Source organism: Lates calcarifer, linkage group LG1, assembly GCF_001640805.2.
Source record: "Lates calcarifer isolate ASB-BC8 linkage group LG1, TLL_Latcal_v3, whole genome shotgun sequence".
NCBI lineage: Eukaryota > Metazoa > Chordata > Actinopteri > Centropomidae > Lates > Lates calcarifer.
Window position 1 is genome coordinate 15391609 of NC_066833.1, and position 17723 is coordinate 15409331.

A 17723-nucleotide genomic window follows, 5' to 3' on the forward strand; every position below is an offset into this window, starting at 1 on the left:
ACACATTAAATCTTTAGCTCCTCACCTACTTCCTGTTTTACCTCAGTTACTTTTTGAAGTTCAGATCCAGGCTTTAGATCTGAGAATGAGCCAACACTGGGATCATCGCGTTGTCACAAATTAACTTTCTTCTTTGAAATGGCGTTTGTTAGAGGAATTCGCGAGGAGCCTGAAATTATTAGTACGAGCTAGACCGTGCTTGTTTTCTACGAAAAAAAAGCTCCTTGTAGCAGGGAGCCGATCCAGCATCACCATGCCCGAGACGTCGAAGATGAAGAAGCCCGACGTCAAGGTGGTTCTCCTGGGAGACATGAACGTGGGGAAGACGTCGCTGCTCCACAGGTACACGGAGAGGAAGTTCAAAGACACCATCAGCACCGTCGGAGGGGCGTTTTTCCTCAAGCAGTGGGGACCTTATAACATCTCAATATGGGACACTGCTGGTAATACCTCCTTCGTTTGTTTTAAACTCTTATCAAGTTCCATTCCTTCAACTGTGTTTACCTGATAGCGCGAGGTCGCACCACCTGAGGCAATCAGACCTGTAGAGACTGAGCATGTGACTGTTGAGTCTGCACAGGCAGCACATTTCATGGGAACCTGACTCTGCTGGTTTTGCGTTATTCAATTTCATATGTGTAACAATAACACGTCCTGTAAAGTCTTGCATAATTAAAACTCAGGCTTCAGGTCAAAGCAGGATAATAAACAACAAACTGATAATCCAGCACACTAATGGACAAACAACCCTCAAAAACAACGTCACAATAAATCTGTTAATCTATGCACACACTTTCAAGTAATCAAATAAATAACATTAATAAATGTGTTTTTTTTTTAATTGTTGTGAGAGAGGAACTTTTCTTGAAATGTGAAAATATAGAGCAGCCTGTTATGGAGATAAAGTCCTCAATCAAATAACTATTTGACAAGTCAATATAATGTCTTGTAGTTTTAGTTTCACATCTTTATAAATTGATTAATTTAGTTTCTGGCAGCCTGACAGAGAAAATCTGAGAAAATACATTTTGAGACATCCTTCCTTGCTCTGGTAATTTGTGATTAAAGCTTGTCACAGACTTTAGCATTAGTTTTGTAGCTAAATTGTATTAAATTCCCTTATTTGAAAGAGTGATAGATTTATTAATGATCAAAGTAATAATGAAAGTAATTGTTCCAGTCATAGTTGGTTATCATTTTGGTCAAAAACCACCAACCACGTATGTTTCTGTTTCCTTAACACTTTAACCCCACATGTTACCAATACTGTATTTTTTGTAGACATTTATCATGCTACAAATATTAAATTGCTTCACTGTTTCCTGCTTGCTGAACAGCACGTAGTAAAATCACTGTGACTTATCTTGTGCTGCATTGCTCAATATTGGACTAATCTGACCTAATCAAAACCATTGTCATCTGTCATGAGTAGGTTTTTTCCCTTGATTTGTTAACAGCTGCCTGAGACTGAGCTTCAGAAATAACAACCCTCGATAAATATTTCATTAAAGATGGACATTTCCACTTGTTAGGTAGCAGTCAAATTAGTTGACATTTATTTGGGTATCTTCCATGTCGCCCTGAGCAGTAATGTGAAACTTTTTCCTTTTCCAGAACTTCCGTCCCCAGCTAACCCCAAGGATCACAAGAGCCCTGATGTTTTAAATTTCATTGTCTCTGAAATAAATTAAGATTGACATTTCTATCGGCTGTGACAGGAATTATTCATCTAGTTACTGCTGATGAATAAGGTTAGAGCTGTGCTACATTCCTAGTATTGTGTAATCATGAATTATTTTAACTCTTAGGCAAATACACACTTCACAAAAGTAGAGTTGGTGAGCCACAGAGATAAGGAGAGGCTGCCCATGTCACCAGTAAGCCATTTCCTGACTGTGTTCCCAAACTCCATGACCTCTGACAGGATGCTGTTGCATTTGTTGTGTTTAGTCAGTGTGACGGAGAAATGCCAGATCGGTGCTGAGTCATTTCAAGGCAACTGTTGCAGACCTGTCAGCATAGACTATTGAGCTGTTCCACACAGTGGCAGTTACAAGGGTCATATTAAAATCTGTTAGATGTTTGTCTCGTCACATTGAAACCAGGCAGTCTGTTGCTTATTTCCCCACTGATAACGCCCTTTTCTGTTGCACTGTGTCAAAACCCCATGCAGACTTAAAGCTGTCTACCCTGTTCCGCTTAATAGTCACATGACAGGGCTATGACAGGAAGACTTGGCTCCCCATACTTAAACCTATCTTTTCCAAACTTGCATGCAACAGTACTTTCCAAAGGCACAAGGAGGACTGAGTTAGAGGTTTTCCTTTTCTTTTCTTTTTTTGGCTCTTCAGCTAAATAGTATGTTAAAAAAAGATGTCCTATCTTCCTGTCTCAATTTTTTATTGCATGGTAAGGTGATTAATTGATTAGTAGACGGACAGAAAATTAATGAACAGCTAATCGTCAGATTTTAAGCAAAGATGCCAGACAGCATCTGGCTCCAGATTCTATTTTTTGTGTCTGTCATAAATGATTGTAAACTCTCTGAGTTTGAACTGTCAGATAAAGCAGGGAATTTGCAGACAAACTGGGGCATTATTCACAATTTGAATGAAGAAATAATTTGAACAAACTATCAGCAGCTGAAAGAAACTTAGTTGCAGCCCTAGATACTGTACTCCCCTCAGCTGCCAGTTCATTAACACCCAGCTAAAACTAATACAGTCTAATACAACAGTCCTGCAATAAATCCTAGGTTATAATTTTCAGTTTTTGTTGAAACTCTTTTATAATATTAAAAACACCTCTCAGTATAAAGCAACATAATTCAACAACACACTACAAACTATATAGCCTCTGAAATGATCATGAAGTTGAATGAACCCCTCTTAAAAACCTTTCTGACTTTCATGAAGAATCATTACCGGGCTGTTGTATTAGACAGTATTAGTTGTAGCCAGGCGTACCTAATAAACTGGCAACCAAGAGATGCCCCCAGTGGCAATGTATTCACCAACACACAATGTCGCCTTTTAAGAATTCTGCATATTTCAACAACAAAGGTCACTTCTGTTTTCAAACTGCTGACTGTCTTGCACAATTTCTGTCTATGACTTGTGTCTTCCTGCACAGCTTATCACACAGGATGGCTGTTAAGTCTCTGTGTTCATGTGGTATATATATAAAATATATATATATATATATATATATATATATATATATATATATATATATATAAATATTGTGAGCTGATGGATATCAGATAGCAGATCTGTCTATTCCTTATAGAACCACATCATTTAGATACTATGTGAAGATTATATTATTGGATATCAAATCATAAACATTAGATCACGTTAATCTAGCTCACGTTGCATATCAGAATATTTTTTTCCCACACAGACTAACTGACCATGAGACACAGAGATACAGACCATTTGTTATGGCTATGACCTCCCCTAATTATCCCGTCTCTGCTGCCACATATGAAGGGTCTGTATGACAACCTTGGTTGCTGTCCAAGAAACACAGTAAACTGTTGTTTGCAGTACATGACATGCAAGTGTGACCTGTCTATTCACTGCCTAAATGAAAGGAAAGAGACTTAATGAAAGAAAACAGACCCTAAGAGAGAAAAATGTCCTCACACCCTGCAGCACTGTTGACCTCCCTCTGTCTCCACCCCCCATCTCCTCAGGTCGTGAACAGTTCCACGGGCTGGGCTCCATGTACTGTCGAGGCGCAGCTGCTATCATCCTCACTTATGATGTCACCAACTGGCAAAGCTTAGCTGAGCTGGAGGAGCGCTTCCTGTCTCTGACTGACACTGCTAACCATGACTGCATTTACGCTGTGGTGGGCAACAAGGCTGATCTCACAGACCCTACAGCTCAGCAGTCCCAGGACACAGATGGAATGTCTGAGGACCAAACTGAGTGTGAGGACAGGACAGAACCAGAGGTGCTGTCTACCTCCCTGACCTCTTCGGCCTCCCCCAAACAGGTGACCCATGAAGATGCGATGGCTCTATATGGGAGAATATTGCGCTACAAGGGCCTGGAGGAAAAGAGCAGCCTGCCTGCAGAGAAGATGTGCTTTGAGACAAGTGCCAAGACAGGCTATAATGTGGACACTTTGTTTGAGACCTTGTTTGATCTGGTGCTGCCTTCCATCCTGAGGAAGAGAAATGAGTACCAGGAGTCTCCTACAGTTGACCTGGAGGAGTGCAGGGGGGGCAGCAGCAAGCGGGCCAGATCTTCCTGCTGTTAGGATCTGCCAAAAAGAGGTGGAGAGGCTGCCATAAGCAGAGACTTGCTTTTAACAAAGGACAATCAAGAGGTCGTTCTGTGCACCAAATATATACTGTGATGGTACAACTTACCTGCCTTTACTGAGACCCAATAGCATTAATGACCTCCCGGTAACACACACACATACATATACACTATTGATTATGTGAAAATGGTCAGAAAAAGTAACTAGAGTTCGTAGTGTCCAGAGACATTTCCTATGTAAGGAAAGGAAACAAATGTATTATCACTTTAACCTCTCACCTGAACGACTGAAACTGCACTTATATCCCAAAGATGTGTCTGTGGGCAAATAATGCACATAAGAAGTCAATCACTGCTATTTTTAAATGTCAGTTTAACAGCACTAATTGTTAGTTGGGTGGCACATTTCACTTTTTATTATGGTTGGTATTTTAATGTTTTCATAAATCACACTTCTTTAATTTACTTTAATGTTCTGGCTAATTGCATCGATACTGATCTTTAGATTTCATCACCACTTTTGGAACTTTTTCAATGAAAGAAAATCGTAAATACTCCTGTTGAATTTTTTATGTACGCTGTCACAATAAAGATTTTTATTTTGCAGTTCGCCTGGTCTGTCAGATTAAGACGAGCTCGCATGAGTAAAATGACAGTCAAGTATAACAAACAACATTTAATCTTTACAGTCCAATGATATTATTTTTGTTATGAAAATGACCATAATTGCATTACAATTAAATCAAATGTCATGTATTTTTCTGTTCTTACCAAACTGTTTATTTGCAAGTGAAGCTAAATGAAGTGGAACAGTTGACCTACTTTCTAAATTGTGTAAAATACTCTAACCCACGATCAGTGACCAGAGCGAGGATTTGCTACAGTCAGACCTTTGATCCAGGCTGTTTACACACAGTCAAGGTTGGCAGCTTGGGGCAGTTCAATAATTAGTAGATTTGTTAAGAAAAATGAGTGTGCCATGAGAAGTATTAGATACAATATACATTTGAAACTCTTAGGGAAGGGGGTCAAGTTCATTCAGCTAGTATAAATACAAAGATTATCAGTGCATTTTGTGAACAAATGATGTGTGAAAAATAAGGAGTTACAGACCATTTTGCAGTAGTTGATAAATGCATAAAACAAGTTAACAGCTTGAAAAGGCTGTCATATTATAAAAATAAGTTTTGTAAGAGCAATGGAATAAAAGCAGGGTAATAGTGTCAATAGTATCAACCAACAGTTGTACAAGACAATGACACGTTCTTCAGTTGGCTGAGAAGCAGTGTTAGTGGCTTTATGGTGGGCTGTATACCCTAAACAATAAAAACATCTAGATAAACTGAAGCAGTGCATACACACGGGCATCTTTGGTTTAGCTGTAGTATATGGTCTCTGATCTGTGTAATAGTAGCTGAGGTAATAAGTTAGACAGTAAGCACCAATCCACATTTAATATAAAATACTTCTCCCATAATGCTGTTGGCTTCATTATGGGGCTTCTCCTGTTTTATCTACAGTGGGACATTTCATTTATAGCACAAGGAATCACACAGTCACTGTATATCTGAGCTCTGTGGCTTGGGGACAAAGTTTCCCATTTACATTGATCTAAGTCAGTATTTCAGATCCCCCTTAGTTTGGTTTAGTACATGGATAGAGAGATGACACTAGACCACTGTGAATGGACCAACTTCCTGTCAGCGTTACTGTAGAGTCTTTCACAAGTTCTTCATGCAGACCTGGCAGCGACTGATGCGTGTCAGGAGCTGGCTCGCTTTGAGCGTCTCTGATGCTGGCTCAGTGTGGAACGACTGATCTATGGAAGTTAACCAGAAGCTGTGCTTGTTGGCAAAGTAGTGGCATGTGCCTTTAGCCCCGTTACACTCAATGAACGGCGTTGTGCGGAAGTCCTCCAGGCAGGAGCCAGGCGATGACAAGGACTGACCTCCGCCTTCATTTCCTGCCGCTGTATGCTGTGGAGACAAAGGTGAGAGGGGAGGAAATGAGAAGACAAATGTACAAATGTACAATTAACTGCTCTCATGTAGCATTTTACAGGGCAAGTCTGGTAGTATTCTATATTTTTCTTTATGTCAACAAATCCCACAAAAAACAAAAATGAGCTGATCCTACATAGTGTCTGTGCAAAGACTGATATAGTTTATTTCTTTGTCATAGACCTCCACTAATAAAATAACTAATAAACACATGTTCCTTCATTATGATGAGCATGGGGACTGTAGTTTATTTAAAGTCAACTCCACCTACACTGCTGCCATAAATCCTCACTGGTGCACCAAATTCACAGCAGAAAACAGTCTAATAAAGGCACTAACTACTCCTGCTTGAATAATGTTTTTTTTAACTGTTCTGGGAAATTATTTATCCCTTTTCAAAAAAAAAAAAAAAAAAAAAAAGATTCAAGTCACGAAGGGGGTTAGGGCTTGAGTCCAAAACTAGTGAGCAACAATGTTGACAATTACAAAAATCGACAATAAAATGATGATTAAATTGTTGCACTTGCACTGATTTTATGACTTTTATGACTGATGTTGTACCAGAACTCACCATGAGGAAGGAGTAGCCGATCCACAGGCTGCGCCAGCCCACAGGACACTGTGGGATGGTGATGTCCTGGCTGTGGACTGCAATGGCAACTGATGGAGCTTCGCATACTGAGCAGCGGCTGATGTACGGTTTGATCTCTCCCTCCTCTACAGGCATCATAGGAAGAGGGGCAGTTGTTGACAACCAGTAGGACTTATCATTTCTGCTGGCATAGTAGCAAATGTCTCCAGGATTGCAATACAGGAAGGGCATGGTACTGAACCGTTGAAGGCAGGAGCCAGCCAAACCTGCAAAAGACAAACAGCCAAATTATACTTTTAGTCATATGACACATTTCATTAAGAAACTCGATTCAAAGTGCAGTATCATTTCACGCTTAAAAAGTAAAAAATAAGGATTTTAAAAGATGTAAACAGAAGACTGAGGTAGATTTTAGTCCAAAATATAATATGTAGCGAGCTGAACAGAGTGCAGTGATCTTACAGTGCTTTACAATGACCATATGTAACCTTTGCTGAACAATGGCCAACTGAAAATTATGGAATAAAAGTAATTCAGTAGTAGTAGTTCAACTTTAATTTGCAATAAGAAGAACGTGTTATTTCCTCTTTCAAAACATAAACAGTTTTGCTTTAAAGGGGCTCAAAATTTGAGCAGGTATTTTATCTTCTGGAAATTTGCTTCAGCTGTGTGATGATGTGGTGTGATGAAGTAGTTCCTATTTAGGTAATGTGGTTCTGTTGGAAACTTGCCCAGTGTCAGCTGGGGTTGGCTCCAGTCTAGCTCCAACCCTCAAAAGACAAGCAGTATAGCTAATGGATGGATGGATTGATTCTGTTGGAAAGTCTGACCTAGTTTTCAAATCTCTTTCGTTTTGTTGTATCAGCTGTATTAAAAGCAGCACTAAGATCCAGTTGGAATTAAAATTTTCCCAGTTCATTCTCTTGTTTTACAATTTCTCATGTTTAGTGAAAGATGGTCAAATTTATAGCAGACCTTTAAAAGGAACAAACCTTTCCAGCTGAGTTCTGCCTCTTACGCAGTGATTGATTAATTTAGAGACAAAATCTGATTACTCCATGAAAAGTCAATGCAAAAAGCAGGTTTGAACAGGCATACACATTTAATTTAGAGGCCCGAACAAGGACAGGATTGTATATCACAGCTGAGAACACTGCTGGCACTGCTTCAGTGCAAGAGATGACTGTGAGATAGTTTCATTAAAAACCAGTCTCTTTGTCTCTTAGGTTTATTTATAGTATATTTTCAGAGGCCACCTTCATCAGCCTCATCATGCCACTGGAGCTCTTGAAATCTGAAAGTTTTCTGGTCAAAAAGCCCTGAAATTAAACCCTGCCAGCAGGAAGATCTGATGAGCCCCATCTCTTTGGTATGTCTTCTGCTCCACTGGAACACAATGTCAGAGTAGTTTAATCTGCTCTCTTGAACAATTAATGCATTCTGACAGGACTGTAAAGCACTCACACTGGCATATGTCTACACAGTGCACAGATAATGGATTTATTCTTCCAGTCTAATGTAACAAAATCCTATTTATACCATAGAGGACATTAACATACTGTTAAACTACTTCATCGTCCATTCCAACTTACCAAGATCCTGGTTGTGGGCCTTTTCCTGGCCCTCAAGGTACAGCAGACTGTAGCCGTCCCACAGTTTAGACATACCCACAGGACACATGGGTGTCTGATCTGACTGACTGTGTTTCACCAGCAAGTAGCCCACGCTTACACTGCGGCCAGGCATGCCAGGTAACCCAGGGATCCCAGGGTTGCCACGGTGACCTATTGAAGAATGAGGAACCCAAAGCTGTTTTTTGTTTTTTTCAGTTATGTACTGTACATATGTCTTATAAACAGCATTGTTTATGATGGATATGAATATTTATCATTTAACCTATTAATATATAACTGTAAACTTTCCCTATGTAATTACAGTAAATCTGAAGATAGCATGCTTTCACAGTCGTGGCTCAGTTTGTTCTAACTGCCCTCAGATTCTAGCAACTGCCTCTAAATATATAATAATGAAACTAGACTGTGAGGAAGTCCTCAACTCACTGCTGATAATTTTCACTTCAGTGCTTCGTGGTTCATTCACTAAAACAACTCTCACAAATAACAATCAAAAACCTCTTGGTAACTGGTTCTCTGCTTATATCTCCACCTACTTTAAATCCTTTAATCCGGGTTTATGAACGTAATCCTAAACTGCCCAACAGTGTCAGACACACCTTCCATGCCTTGCAGACCGGGGTGGCCCCTTTGTCCAACCTCTCCATGGAATCCAGCTATTCCTGGTGTTCCACCAATCCCAGGCATACCCTTCTGCCCAACGGGTCCCATGAAACCTGCACAGTAACAGGATAAGTGTATGTTGCTCAGCAGGACTTTTCTCTCAGGGATGCTCAACAACAAATGCTTTATTAGAATAACTAACCTGCATCCCCTGGGGGACCATGTGGCCCTCGTTCCCCTCTCACCCCCTCCGGTCCTCGGATGCCCTGTGGTCCTGGAAGGCCCCTCTCACCTGGCACACTGATGGGAATTGGAAGAGGACCCTGGCTGCCTGGGAACCCACGAAAACCTGCAGCAGGGATGGACTATGTAATGACCAGGACAAAAGGGCACATATATGTGATATCGAGTGAGCAATGGGTATATTTTGAGTGATTAATTTACCTGGGGGTCCAGTGTTTCCTTTTGGACCAGATGATCCTCTTTCTCCCTTCACACCAATCATACCAGGAACTCCCATCAATCCTTGCTCTCCTTTCACCCCTGTAAGACAAAAGCATATGACAAGACTGTGCACATAAAGTAGTAGGTGATCATTTTTTCAGAAACACACTGTGCATGTGTGACACCTTTGGCACTTCAAAGTACATTTTATTTTTAGCATTTTGTTTTGTTTTTTTGCAGTTGGCAATATGATATTCTGCATATTTCAGTGATATACTGGTTATTTGACACTTGAAACCATTTTTTGCTTATTATATTTATAGTATTGTATATTTTATGTTCTATTTTATTGATATGAAGTTGTTACTAGTAGTGCTGTGTTGAATGTTGGCCCTGTGGGTCCTGCACTATGAGGTTACTGAGGCAGTTTCTTAATTTGTTGTAATGGCAATAACTTTTATTCAGTTCAGCTCAAAGGTTAAACACCCATAAACTACAAAAAGACTGCCAGAGTATCATAAGAGAATGATACTGTGACACTGGTTCCAGATTACAATATATTTTTATATTGATCATTTCCTCCAACTATAAATCATCATATCATGTATTATCAAAATAGCAAACTAACATGTGTGGCATTCATGAACTGTCACAACATTTGAAATTTAATTCATCTTAAAGACCTTCTATTGCTTATCCTTGAAAAGATTTAATATTTCATCCATACCTTTCTTCCCCGAAACACCATTAGGCCCCCTGTATCCAAATGAACCTTGATCTCCTTTGATTCCTTTCCTACCGGGGATTCCAGGAAACCCGTTAAATCCTCCTATACCCTTCTCTCCAGGGGGAGCATCCACACCAGGGAATCCTCTAGGCCCAGGGAAACCTTAGAAACAAATCACTTAGATTGAATTAATTTGCTTTAAATGAACAAAAACTCAGCGTTACAACCACTCACACGGTACAGTTATGTAAGTTCTACCTTAACCCCAACAAGTCCAGATCCCTGGCTGGAATCAAATTCAGAAATAGTTGGGATTGCTCAGGAGAACCTTAACTTTTTTGTTTTCACCTAAACATTATTTAATAGAATCATGGTTTCAAAACTTAAACTGAATCATTCAAGAAAGACAAATAATATTCTAACCTACAGAAGATATTATATAAAGTTATGAGATTTAGTGTTGAAGGTGTAAAATGAGATTAACTAAATTTGATCTGTGCCAGGGAAATCAAAAGACCAAAAACAGATGTGTGCCAATGTACCAAGGTCACTTGGACTGGTGTTTCCTTTCACAGTGGTATCGTGTTCATTTTCTCACCTTGGTATCCTTTTGGTCCTTTAAAGCCAGGGTCCCCACCAGGTCCTGGTCTGTCTGGGGTCCCATCTGGTCCTACAGGGCCGCGGAACCCTGGTGGTCCAGGATGACCCTGGTCGCCTGAACAAATGAGACATGGGATTGTTCTCAAAATGGTTAAACCACACTGCAGCATACATTATGTTAGTTAATTATACATTAACTGGAGTCCTGTGAATGTGGAGGAGTAGTGGCTAACCTGTAGGTCCCTGGAAGCCTTTCAAACCCGCTGTGCCTGGAACACCTGGCTGGTTGTTGGGGTTGCCGCTCTCTCCCCTCTCTCCTTTGGCTCCCGTCTCCCCACTTGGTCCAACAGTATCCAGACCTGATAAAAACATGAGCAGAAAATGCATGACTAACTTCTGACATCTTTACATAAAAAAAACAAAACGCAGACATGGTTTCCACTCCAATAGTGAAGAATTCTTGACTGATGTTTATAAAAAAGTGTACTCACTACTTTAAAGCCTTTGAAGTATTTCTAAATATTCATGACTAAATAAGCAACTGACAATGAGGAAATCTATGTGAAAGTAGTGTCTGACTAATTTTTATATTGCAACATTAATGGTCTATTCTAGTGCTGACAGGTGCACAAGGAGATTGTTTTATCAATTCTTGAAATTTGGTTGAATACCTGGTGTTCCTGGGATACCCTTTTGTCCTTTCAGTCCATCTAATCCATAAAGACCCTTCAGACCAGGGAAACCTGCACACATTTGCATAGATCAGACAGCAGAAGAAGACGGATGGCAAGCAGGTAGAAAGAAAGAGAAAGAAAGAGAGGGCACTGGTCTGATCTTGTTACCTCTGTTTCCTGGGAAGCCAGGAAAGCCTGGGTGCCCTTCTTTTCCAGGAATCCCAGGAAAGCCTTTTTGACCTTGGTTACCAGGACTTCCCCTCTGCCCCTCAGAGCCTGAAGAGAAACAAAATGTGCATGAGTCAGAGCTGTTGCAATGTAATTCTCCTACGATGCATAACATTTAAAATACCACGACATATGCAAATTGTAAAGTGCATAATAAGGAAGTGAATGGGATCTCCTACCTGGGTATCCTGATATTCCTGGATCGCCTAATTCTCCCTTCCTCCCTTCAATACCATCAAAACCAGTAACACCCCTGTCCCCAGTCTGTCCAAATAATCCTTTCTGGCCTGTAAGGGGGTATTATACATTTCATATCAGCCAAGTACAAGCCTTTAATTGTGAACTGGTGCTGATCAACACCAGAGGAGAAGTAACAAAAGCTGTATGAGTATGTACCTGGTACTCCTTGAAAACCATCCTCTCCTCTCAATCCAGGAGATCCTGGAAGGTCTATACGAGGGCCTCTATCACCTGTAATAGTATTCCAAAATGTACTAACCATTAAAATATTTTGACCACAGTGGTTTTAAAATTGAAATCTAAATCCCCATTGGTCTGGAATTTCAATTTGAGGTAGTACCTTTTATTCCCTTCCTTCCTTTGTCTCCTGATGCACCATAGGCACCAGGACTTCCTTTAATTCCCTGAAAAGTAACAGAGGACCAATTAACAAACATATGTTGTGGTAAAAGATATGTATTGAAAATGTTTCTGTGGTTTTGTAGTAAAACTACAAAATTATGGCATAGAGGTGGAGTAAGAGCAGTAATTGAAAGCTGATATGGTGAACCAGCTAGCATAAAGTTGTCTGTTTATATATCCAGCAGATACAGAGCAACACTAGCATTCATTTGGAACCGTGTTTCTAGCCAACTGATGAATGTAAGTCTATTACTCGTTCTGTTTGGAGCTCTGTTTTGTTTTCTTCTAACTTCTTTGAGGCATTGTTATTAACTGCTTCAAGTCTCAAGGCCAAACCAAGGTAACATCATCAGAGTTATCTTTTAACTTGCCACAGAAAACATTATACAACTGTTTAGTGCTCCTCTGGATGAGTAAACTGAACTTAATTTGGAAAATTGTTGGAGTACCTGTTGTGTGCATGATAATTAGCAAAGATGTTTACTAAGTCAAATGGATTTTCCCAGCATGACTCTGCTCACCTTGTTGCCGGGCATTCCTTGAAAACCAGTAATTCCTCGATTTCCAGTTAGGCCCGGCATTCCTTTTAGTCCTGGCAGTCCCTGTGCACCTGGATCTCCATGGTGTCCTTTCTTATTGCTGGGATCTCCAGGAGTACCATGAGCTCCCTCGCTGCCAGGTACACCGGGGAAACCCTTAGCACCTGTAGGAAAGAGTAAGATATGAGGAAGAGAGGCTCGGGATGACAGAGAAGCTGAGGGGGAAGGAGTTATTGATATCAGACTGCACACCTCTTGGCCCAGTGAATCCTTGATTTCCTATATGTCCACGGTCTCCCTTGACACCCTTCATGTCAACAATCATCTGGGCAGGGATTTCAGGCTTCTCCCCTGGTGGCCCCATCAGACCACGTTCACCTGGCAGACAATTGTGGGAAGAGGGAGATGGAAAGATAAAGTGTTTGAGTGAAGGTCTCAACCTCTCAACATTTTATAAATGAAAAAACAGCCTCACCTTTCTCTCCACTTTGACCTGTCATTCCTTTTTGGCCAACTTGGCCTGGCAGTCCAGGTTCTCCTCTCTGCCCACTGAAGCCTTTCACCCCCACATCACCCTGTTTCCCCTCAAAACCTGACATGCCAGGAGACCCTTTGAATCCTGGGAAAGAGAGGGACCACCACATGTCAAAAACAGAAAAATGGCTGAATCATATACAACTAGATGGATTTTATATTGTTTTATATTTAATTTTACTCTATATTGTTTAACAACTGAGGTGACCATGTGGGTGCTGTGAGGTTAAGGAATGGATTATCAAAGTAAATATCTAAGGAACAAACCCTTCATTCCTGGGACTCCTGGGCGTCCATCTGCACCCAACTGTCCTGAGTCACCTGTTGGGCCCGACTCTCCAACGGGACCATCATCACCGTATGCACCAGGGATCCCTTTTAATCCGATGGGACCTGGAGGGCCTGAGTCTCCTTCAGTTCCCCTCTCTCCAGCGAAACCTGGTGAGCAGGATGACGATCCACAAGGAACCAGGGGTGTCAGACATGAACAAGAACATTTCTGAGGGAGTGTGTCAGCGTGTATGTTTGCCTTACCTGGCTGTCCAGTGGCACCAGGAGGCCCAGGTGGACCTTCTTGCCCAGGGTCACCGGGGTAGCCATACTTGCCCGCTGGCCCAGGCCTCCCTTCCTCCCCTGGCAGACCTGCAGGACCACTTTCACCTTTGAAGCCAATCATGCCAGGCATGCCGACCATTCCTGGTTTGAAAGTATGAATAAGAATATTAGGCAACAATTCTCAAATCTTTTATTCTTTCAAATGAGCACACTAATGCTGAAATAAGGCAAAAAGGCAAACCATGGCTAACTGAAATAAGTGCTGAGTTTGAATATGAGTAAGTGATGGTGTGAAAACATGGCTAACCTGGATACCCTGGCTCTCCTGAATTTCCAGCCTGGCCTTTGTTTCCTTGAAGCCCAGGCAGCCCTGGGTCACCGGGGGGTCCAGGTGATGCTCCCAAGATTTCTCCATGAATACCTTTCTCACCTGCTGCCCCGTGCCGGCCGGGCACACCAGGCAAACCAGGGACACCAACTGAACCTTTGAAGCCAGGAACTCCCAGGACTCCACGTGGGCCAGCAAAACCTTTTTTTTTGAGAACCATAAACATTAATGAAAGGAAATGATCTGGACTAAAGATGATTTTCAAGTCAAAGATCAGATGTCATTCTCTGTCTGACTACTGGCCAGTGTTTTCTTGTCACTCCTTACCCGGTGGTCCAGGGTGACCTCCTATGCCTTGGTCTCCTGATTCTCCTTTCTCTCCAGCTGCTCCATATGGACCCTGTGGTCCTTTTTGGCCTGAAGGACCTGTCAGTTCCCAAAATATAAACAGGGTATCAAAAATTACTCAAAGCTATTACACAGCAAACAACAGTTGGTCATTGTGTTACCTGGTAAACCTGGTAATCCACTGAGTCCTGGACGCCCAGGCAGCCCAGGAGGTCCTGGGACTGCATCACAAGGACCTGAGAAGGAAATAAAAACAGTATTTAAGGCAACGTCGTGGTTGTATATAAGCATGTTTATGTGGAAATGACTATTTTGGTGCAAGTGATTTTTGTCTGTTGCCCAGCGTGGATTGTTTGTCAGAACATGGCATTATCATTACATTAGCTGGTATCTCAATACAATAAAATACCTCAAATAGTAAACAATTCAAAAATCATCATGCACACAAAGCAAAGCACAAAGAGAGTTGTTATAAAGGGAGCAATACATTGAAAACCTTATTATACCAGCTACCTGTTACATCCACCTGTCCTCCATCTCCTGTCGGACTACAGCCGCCTTTCAGTTGCAAATGAGAGAGAATGGAAGAGAGGCATTCGGAACAAGAGTTATTCAAAAGCACAAGCATTATCTCAAACAAGCTCAGTTGCAGCTGGTTTGAGGGATGCAGTCCCTGCATCAAGGAGACAACAGGAGGCGAAGAGAGAAAAGTAAATAAAATGGCAACATATACTTGTCATGCTGCTTCCTTTCTGAAATCACAAGCCATTAATATTCATTCCCATGTCACTACTATGCATCAAATTACAAAGAGGGTATTTTCAGAGAGGCAGAGTAAAATGAAATACTTGGTAGAGTGAAAACAGATATATTCACTGTAAAGAGATAATGCTTTAATAGAGAAATATGCAACACCACATCGAGGCTAGATAAAAGGGGGGAAAGCGGCAGGTAACTGCCTCTCACCTGGGCTGCCAGGTGTTCCTGGAACCCCATTATAACCTGGGTGGCCTTCATCACCAGGTAAACCACGCTGGCCTTTGGGGGCCCCAAGGACTGCACCTGGGTCTCCCATCAGCCCAGCTGGACCAGGTAGACCAGGCAGACCTAGGAAACCTTTGTCTCCACGTTCTCCCCTGGGACCTTCTCCCTGTTGACATGAACAAGCACAATCATTACACTGCATTCATTTACTGTTAGCAGTTGTTGAAGAAAGGATGAGAATATCAGATAACTTTAATGCACATAAAAAGGAAGTAAATATCTATATAATGAGTATGTAGAGTGTTAAACAGTCATTATGGACGTGACTGATGGACTCACTGGAGGACCTTGGTTCCCAGGGAAACCAGGCAAACCACTTCGGCCTGGAGCGCCTGGCGCTCCTGGCTCGCCGTCTCGCCCAGAAAGACCTGGGTCTCCAGGATATCCTGCAGCGATCACACACACATGCATAAACATATGCAGAAAATCCATACAATTATGTATCAACAAACATACATACAATATACACACACAAGACAGAGGTTACTTTTTATGGTCCACTTGTAACTGTTACTAATCGGAAATGAGGTGAAATAACATATACACAGCACCTTTCTGTGTGGCCACATTTGTCTCTCCCTTTTGGCCTTTTGGGCCCGGTGCCCCATTGAAACCAGGGGAGCCCTAAAAAACAACCAAGTGTGAGGGTATGAAATGTATTTATTTTTTTTATTTCATTGTGATAAAAAAAAAAAACCCTTACAGGGAAACCGTCATTTCCTTGGGGACCTGGGTCTCCTGAATCACCCTGTTGACCGAACTCTCCAGCCATCCCAGCATCACCACGATCCCCGGCAGGGCCAGGTGGCCCCGATGGAGAGTTTACAGTAGTGCACTCACATTCTCCATGATCACCTAAAGGTGTACAAAAATACACTCACAGGTCAGAATGTGATGCATTAGTAAGTATTTTAGGAAACTGGACTTACTCTGGGTCAAATTAAAAAAAGAGGTGAATACCATAGAAAAGTGTAAATGTCTGTGCTTTCAACCAATAATTAATTATGATGTCAACAATCATCTTTACCACAAACAGTATGGCTACAGCACCTTTCACTCCTTTGAAGCCAGCTTTGCCAGGCCTTCCTCTCCCACCTGGTGCACCCTTGAAGAACTCAGCCCCTAGGGACAAATACAAACAAAGTAAAATGTATTATTAGAATCAGAATATCTTTATTGTTATTGTCACATGGACAAAGGGAGATAATGCTTAAATTTAAAGGAGGATAAAATACAAAAAACTGTACGTTAAAAGTGTCAAACAAATGCACAGTCACTCACTCACTCTCATTCACTCACTCACGTACATGTTCCTTTAGGTCCTGGAGGGCCCATGGCCCCTGGGCGGCCCTTGGTGCCTGGTGGTCCTGCAGTGACAGCAGGGCTCCCTGCTTCCCCTTGTTGGCCCTTCTCTCCTTGGTCGCCCTTTATACCAAATGGCCCGAAGAGGTCCCACACTGACAGACACAAAAAGAAATTAAAAAGGACATTTTTATTTTTGGCACTTAGCTAAAACTCTTGATCATGATTAATTTAGAATGAGTGCAGTCACTTTATCAGTTTATCAGAAGATTAACTTGAAGGTAACTTGAACAATTCATGAGAACTGAGTCTGAATTTCCTTATATTGTGTCACAATGAACCACATTAATGAAGCCTGGTGTTTAATTTCAGTAGACTGGTAGCCTGAATCTATCATAGGTTTATGCTGGAATTTTAAGTTGTGACTGCTAAAAACTGCATTATCTGCAAATAAAGCTTTATGGCTTCATCTTGTATTAAAACGTCTTCTCAGTGTGAAGAGTATTTTACTCATGTCATTATGTTTCTATCTCTGACTGTATCTACTGAAATATGTACAGCATGTCTTGCATGTCTGCTGATTTTGCAGTCCATTGTCTACATTGGGTCTGAGTTTGTGGATGAAAGTGTGGATGGTGAATCCCTTTGTTTAGCT

At 41.4% G+C, this 17723-nt stretch overlaps 2 protein-coding genes and 1 long non-coding RNA gene across 7 annotated transcripts in view; 2 read left to right on the plus strand and 1 right to left on the minus strand.

Moving 5' to 3' along the window:
* The first annotated feature begins 14 nt into the window (after window positions 1–14).
* rab20 (RAB20, member RAS oncogene family) lies at window positions 15–4880 on the plus strand. Its single transcript, XM_018700350.2, has 2 exons — window positions 15–443; window positions 3698–4880. The coding sequence occupies exons 1-2, from the start codon at window positions 254–256 to the stop codon at window positions 4267–4269; spliced, it is 762 nt and encodes a 253-aa protein (XP_018555866.1). The 5' UTR covers window positions 15–253; the 3' UTR covers window positions 4270–4880.
* On the plus strand, window positions 450–1705 carry LOC108899729 (uncharacterized). Its single transcript, XR_001963601.2, has 2 exons — window positions 450–1532; window positions 1615–1705. It is a non-coding gene; the product is annotated as an uncharacterized LOC108899729 (long non-coding RNA).
* A 55-nt stretch (window positions 4881–4935) lies between the features above and the next one.
* Window positions 4936–17723, minus strand: part of col4a2 (collagen, type IV, alpha 2) — a 53130-nt gene continuing 40342 nt past the window's right edge. For 3 of the 5 annotated variants that reach the window (XM_018700340.2, XM_018700339.2, XM_018700341.2), the window contains 29 exons: window positions 17074–17223; window positions 16817–16888; window positions 16470–16621; window positions 16318–16390; window positions 16046–16152; window positions 15689–15872; window positions 15233–15280; window positions 14884–14958; window positions 14702–14800; window positions 14354–14575; window positions 14026–14187; window positions 13759–13929; window positions 13433–13576; window positions 13210–13335; window positions 12940–13121; window positions 12357–12420; window positions 12173–12247; window positions 11956–12063; window positions 11717–11824; window positions 11546–11617; window positions 11108–11233; window positions 10873–10989; window positions 10275–10436; window positions 9548–9646; window positions 9306–9452; window positions 9100–9216; window positions 8459–8650; window positions 6846–7132; window positions 4936–6250 (listed from right to left, as the gene is read on the minus strand). In XM_018700340.2, the coding sequence (XP_018555856.1) occupies window positions 5996–6250; window positions 6846–7132; window positions 8459–8650; window positions 9100–9216; window positions 9306–9452; window positions 9548–9646; window positions 10275–10436; window positions 10873–10989; window positions 11108–11233; window positions 11546–11617; window positions 11717–11824; window positions 11956–12063; window positions 12173–12247; window positions 12357–12420; window positions 12940–13121; window positions 13210–13335; window positions 13433–13576; window positions 13759–13929; window positions 14026–14187; window positions 14354–14575; window positions 14702–14800; window positions 14884–14958; window positions 15233–15280; window positions 15689–15872; window positions 16046–16152; window positions 16318–16390; window positions 16470–16621; window positions 16817–16888; window positions 17074–17223 (3896 nt within the window). In that variant the 3' untranslated portion in view covers window positions 4936–5995. The remainder of the gene's footprint in view (window positions 6251–6845; window positions 7133–8458; window positions 8651–9099; window positions 9217–9305; window positions 9453–9547; window positions 9647–10274; window positions 10437–10872; window positions 10990–11107; window positions 11234–11545; window positions 11618–11716; window positions 11825–11955; window positions 12064–12172; window positions 12248–12356; window positions 12421–12939; window positions 13122–13209; window positions 13336–13432; window positions 13577–13758; window positions 13930–14025; window positions 14188–14353; window positions 14576–14701; window positions 14801–14883; window positions 14959–15232; window positions 15281–15688; window positions 15873–16045; window positions 16153–16317; window positions 16391–16469; window positions 16622–16816; window positions 16889–17073; window positions 17224–17723) is intronic. The other 2 variants (XM_051070747.1, XM_051070751.1) reach the window with 2 other exon arrangements.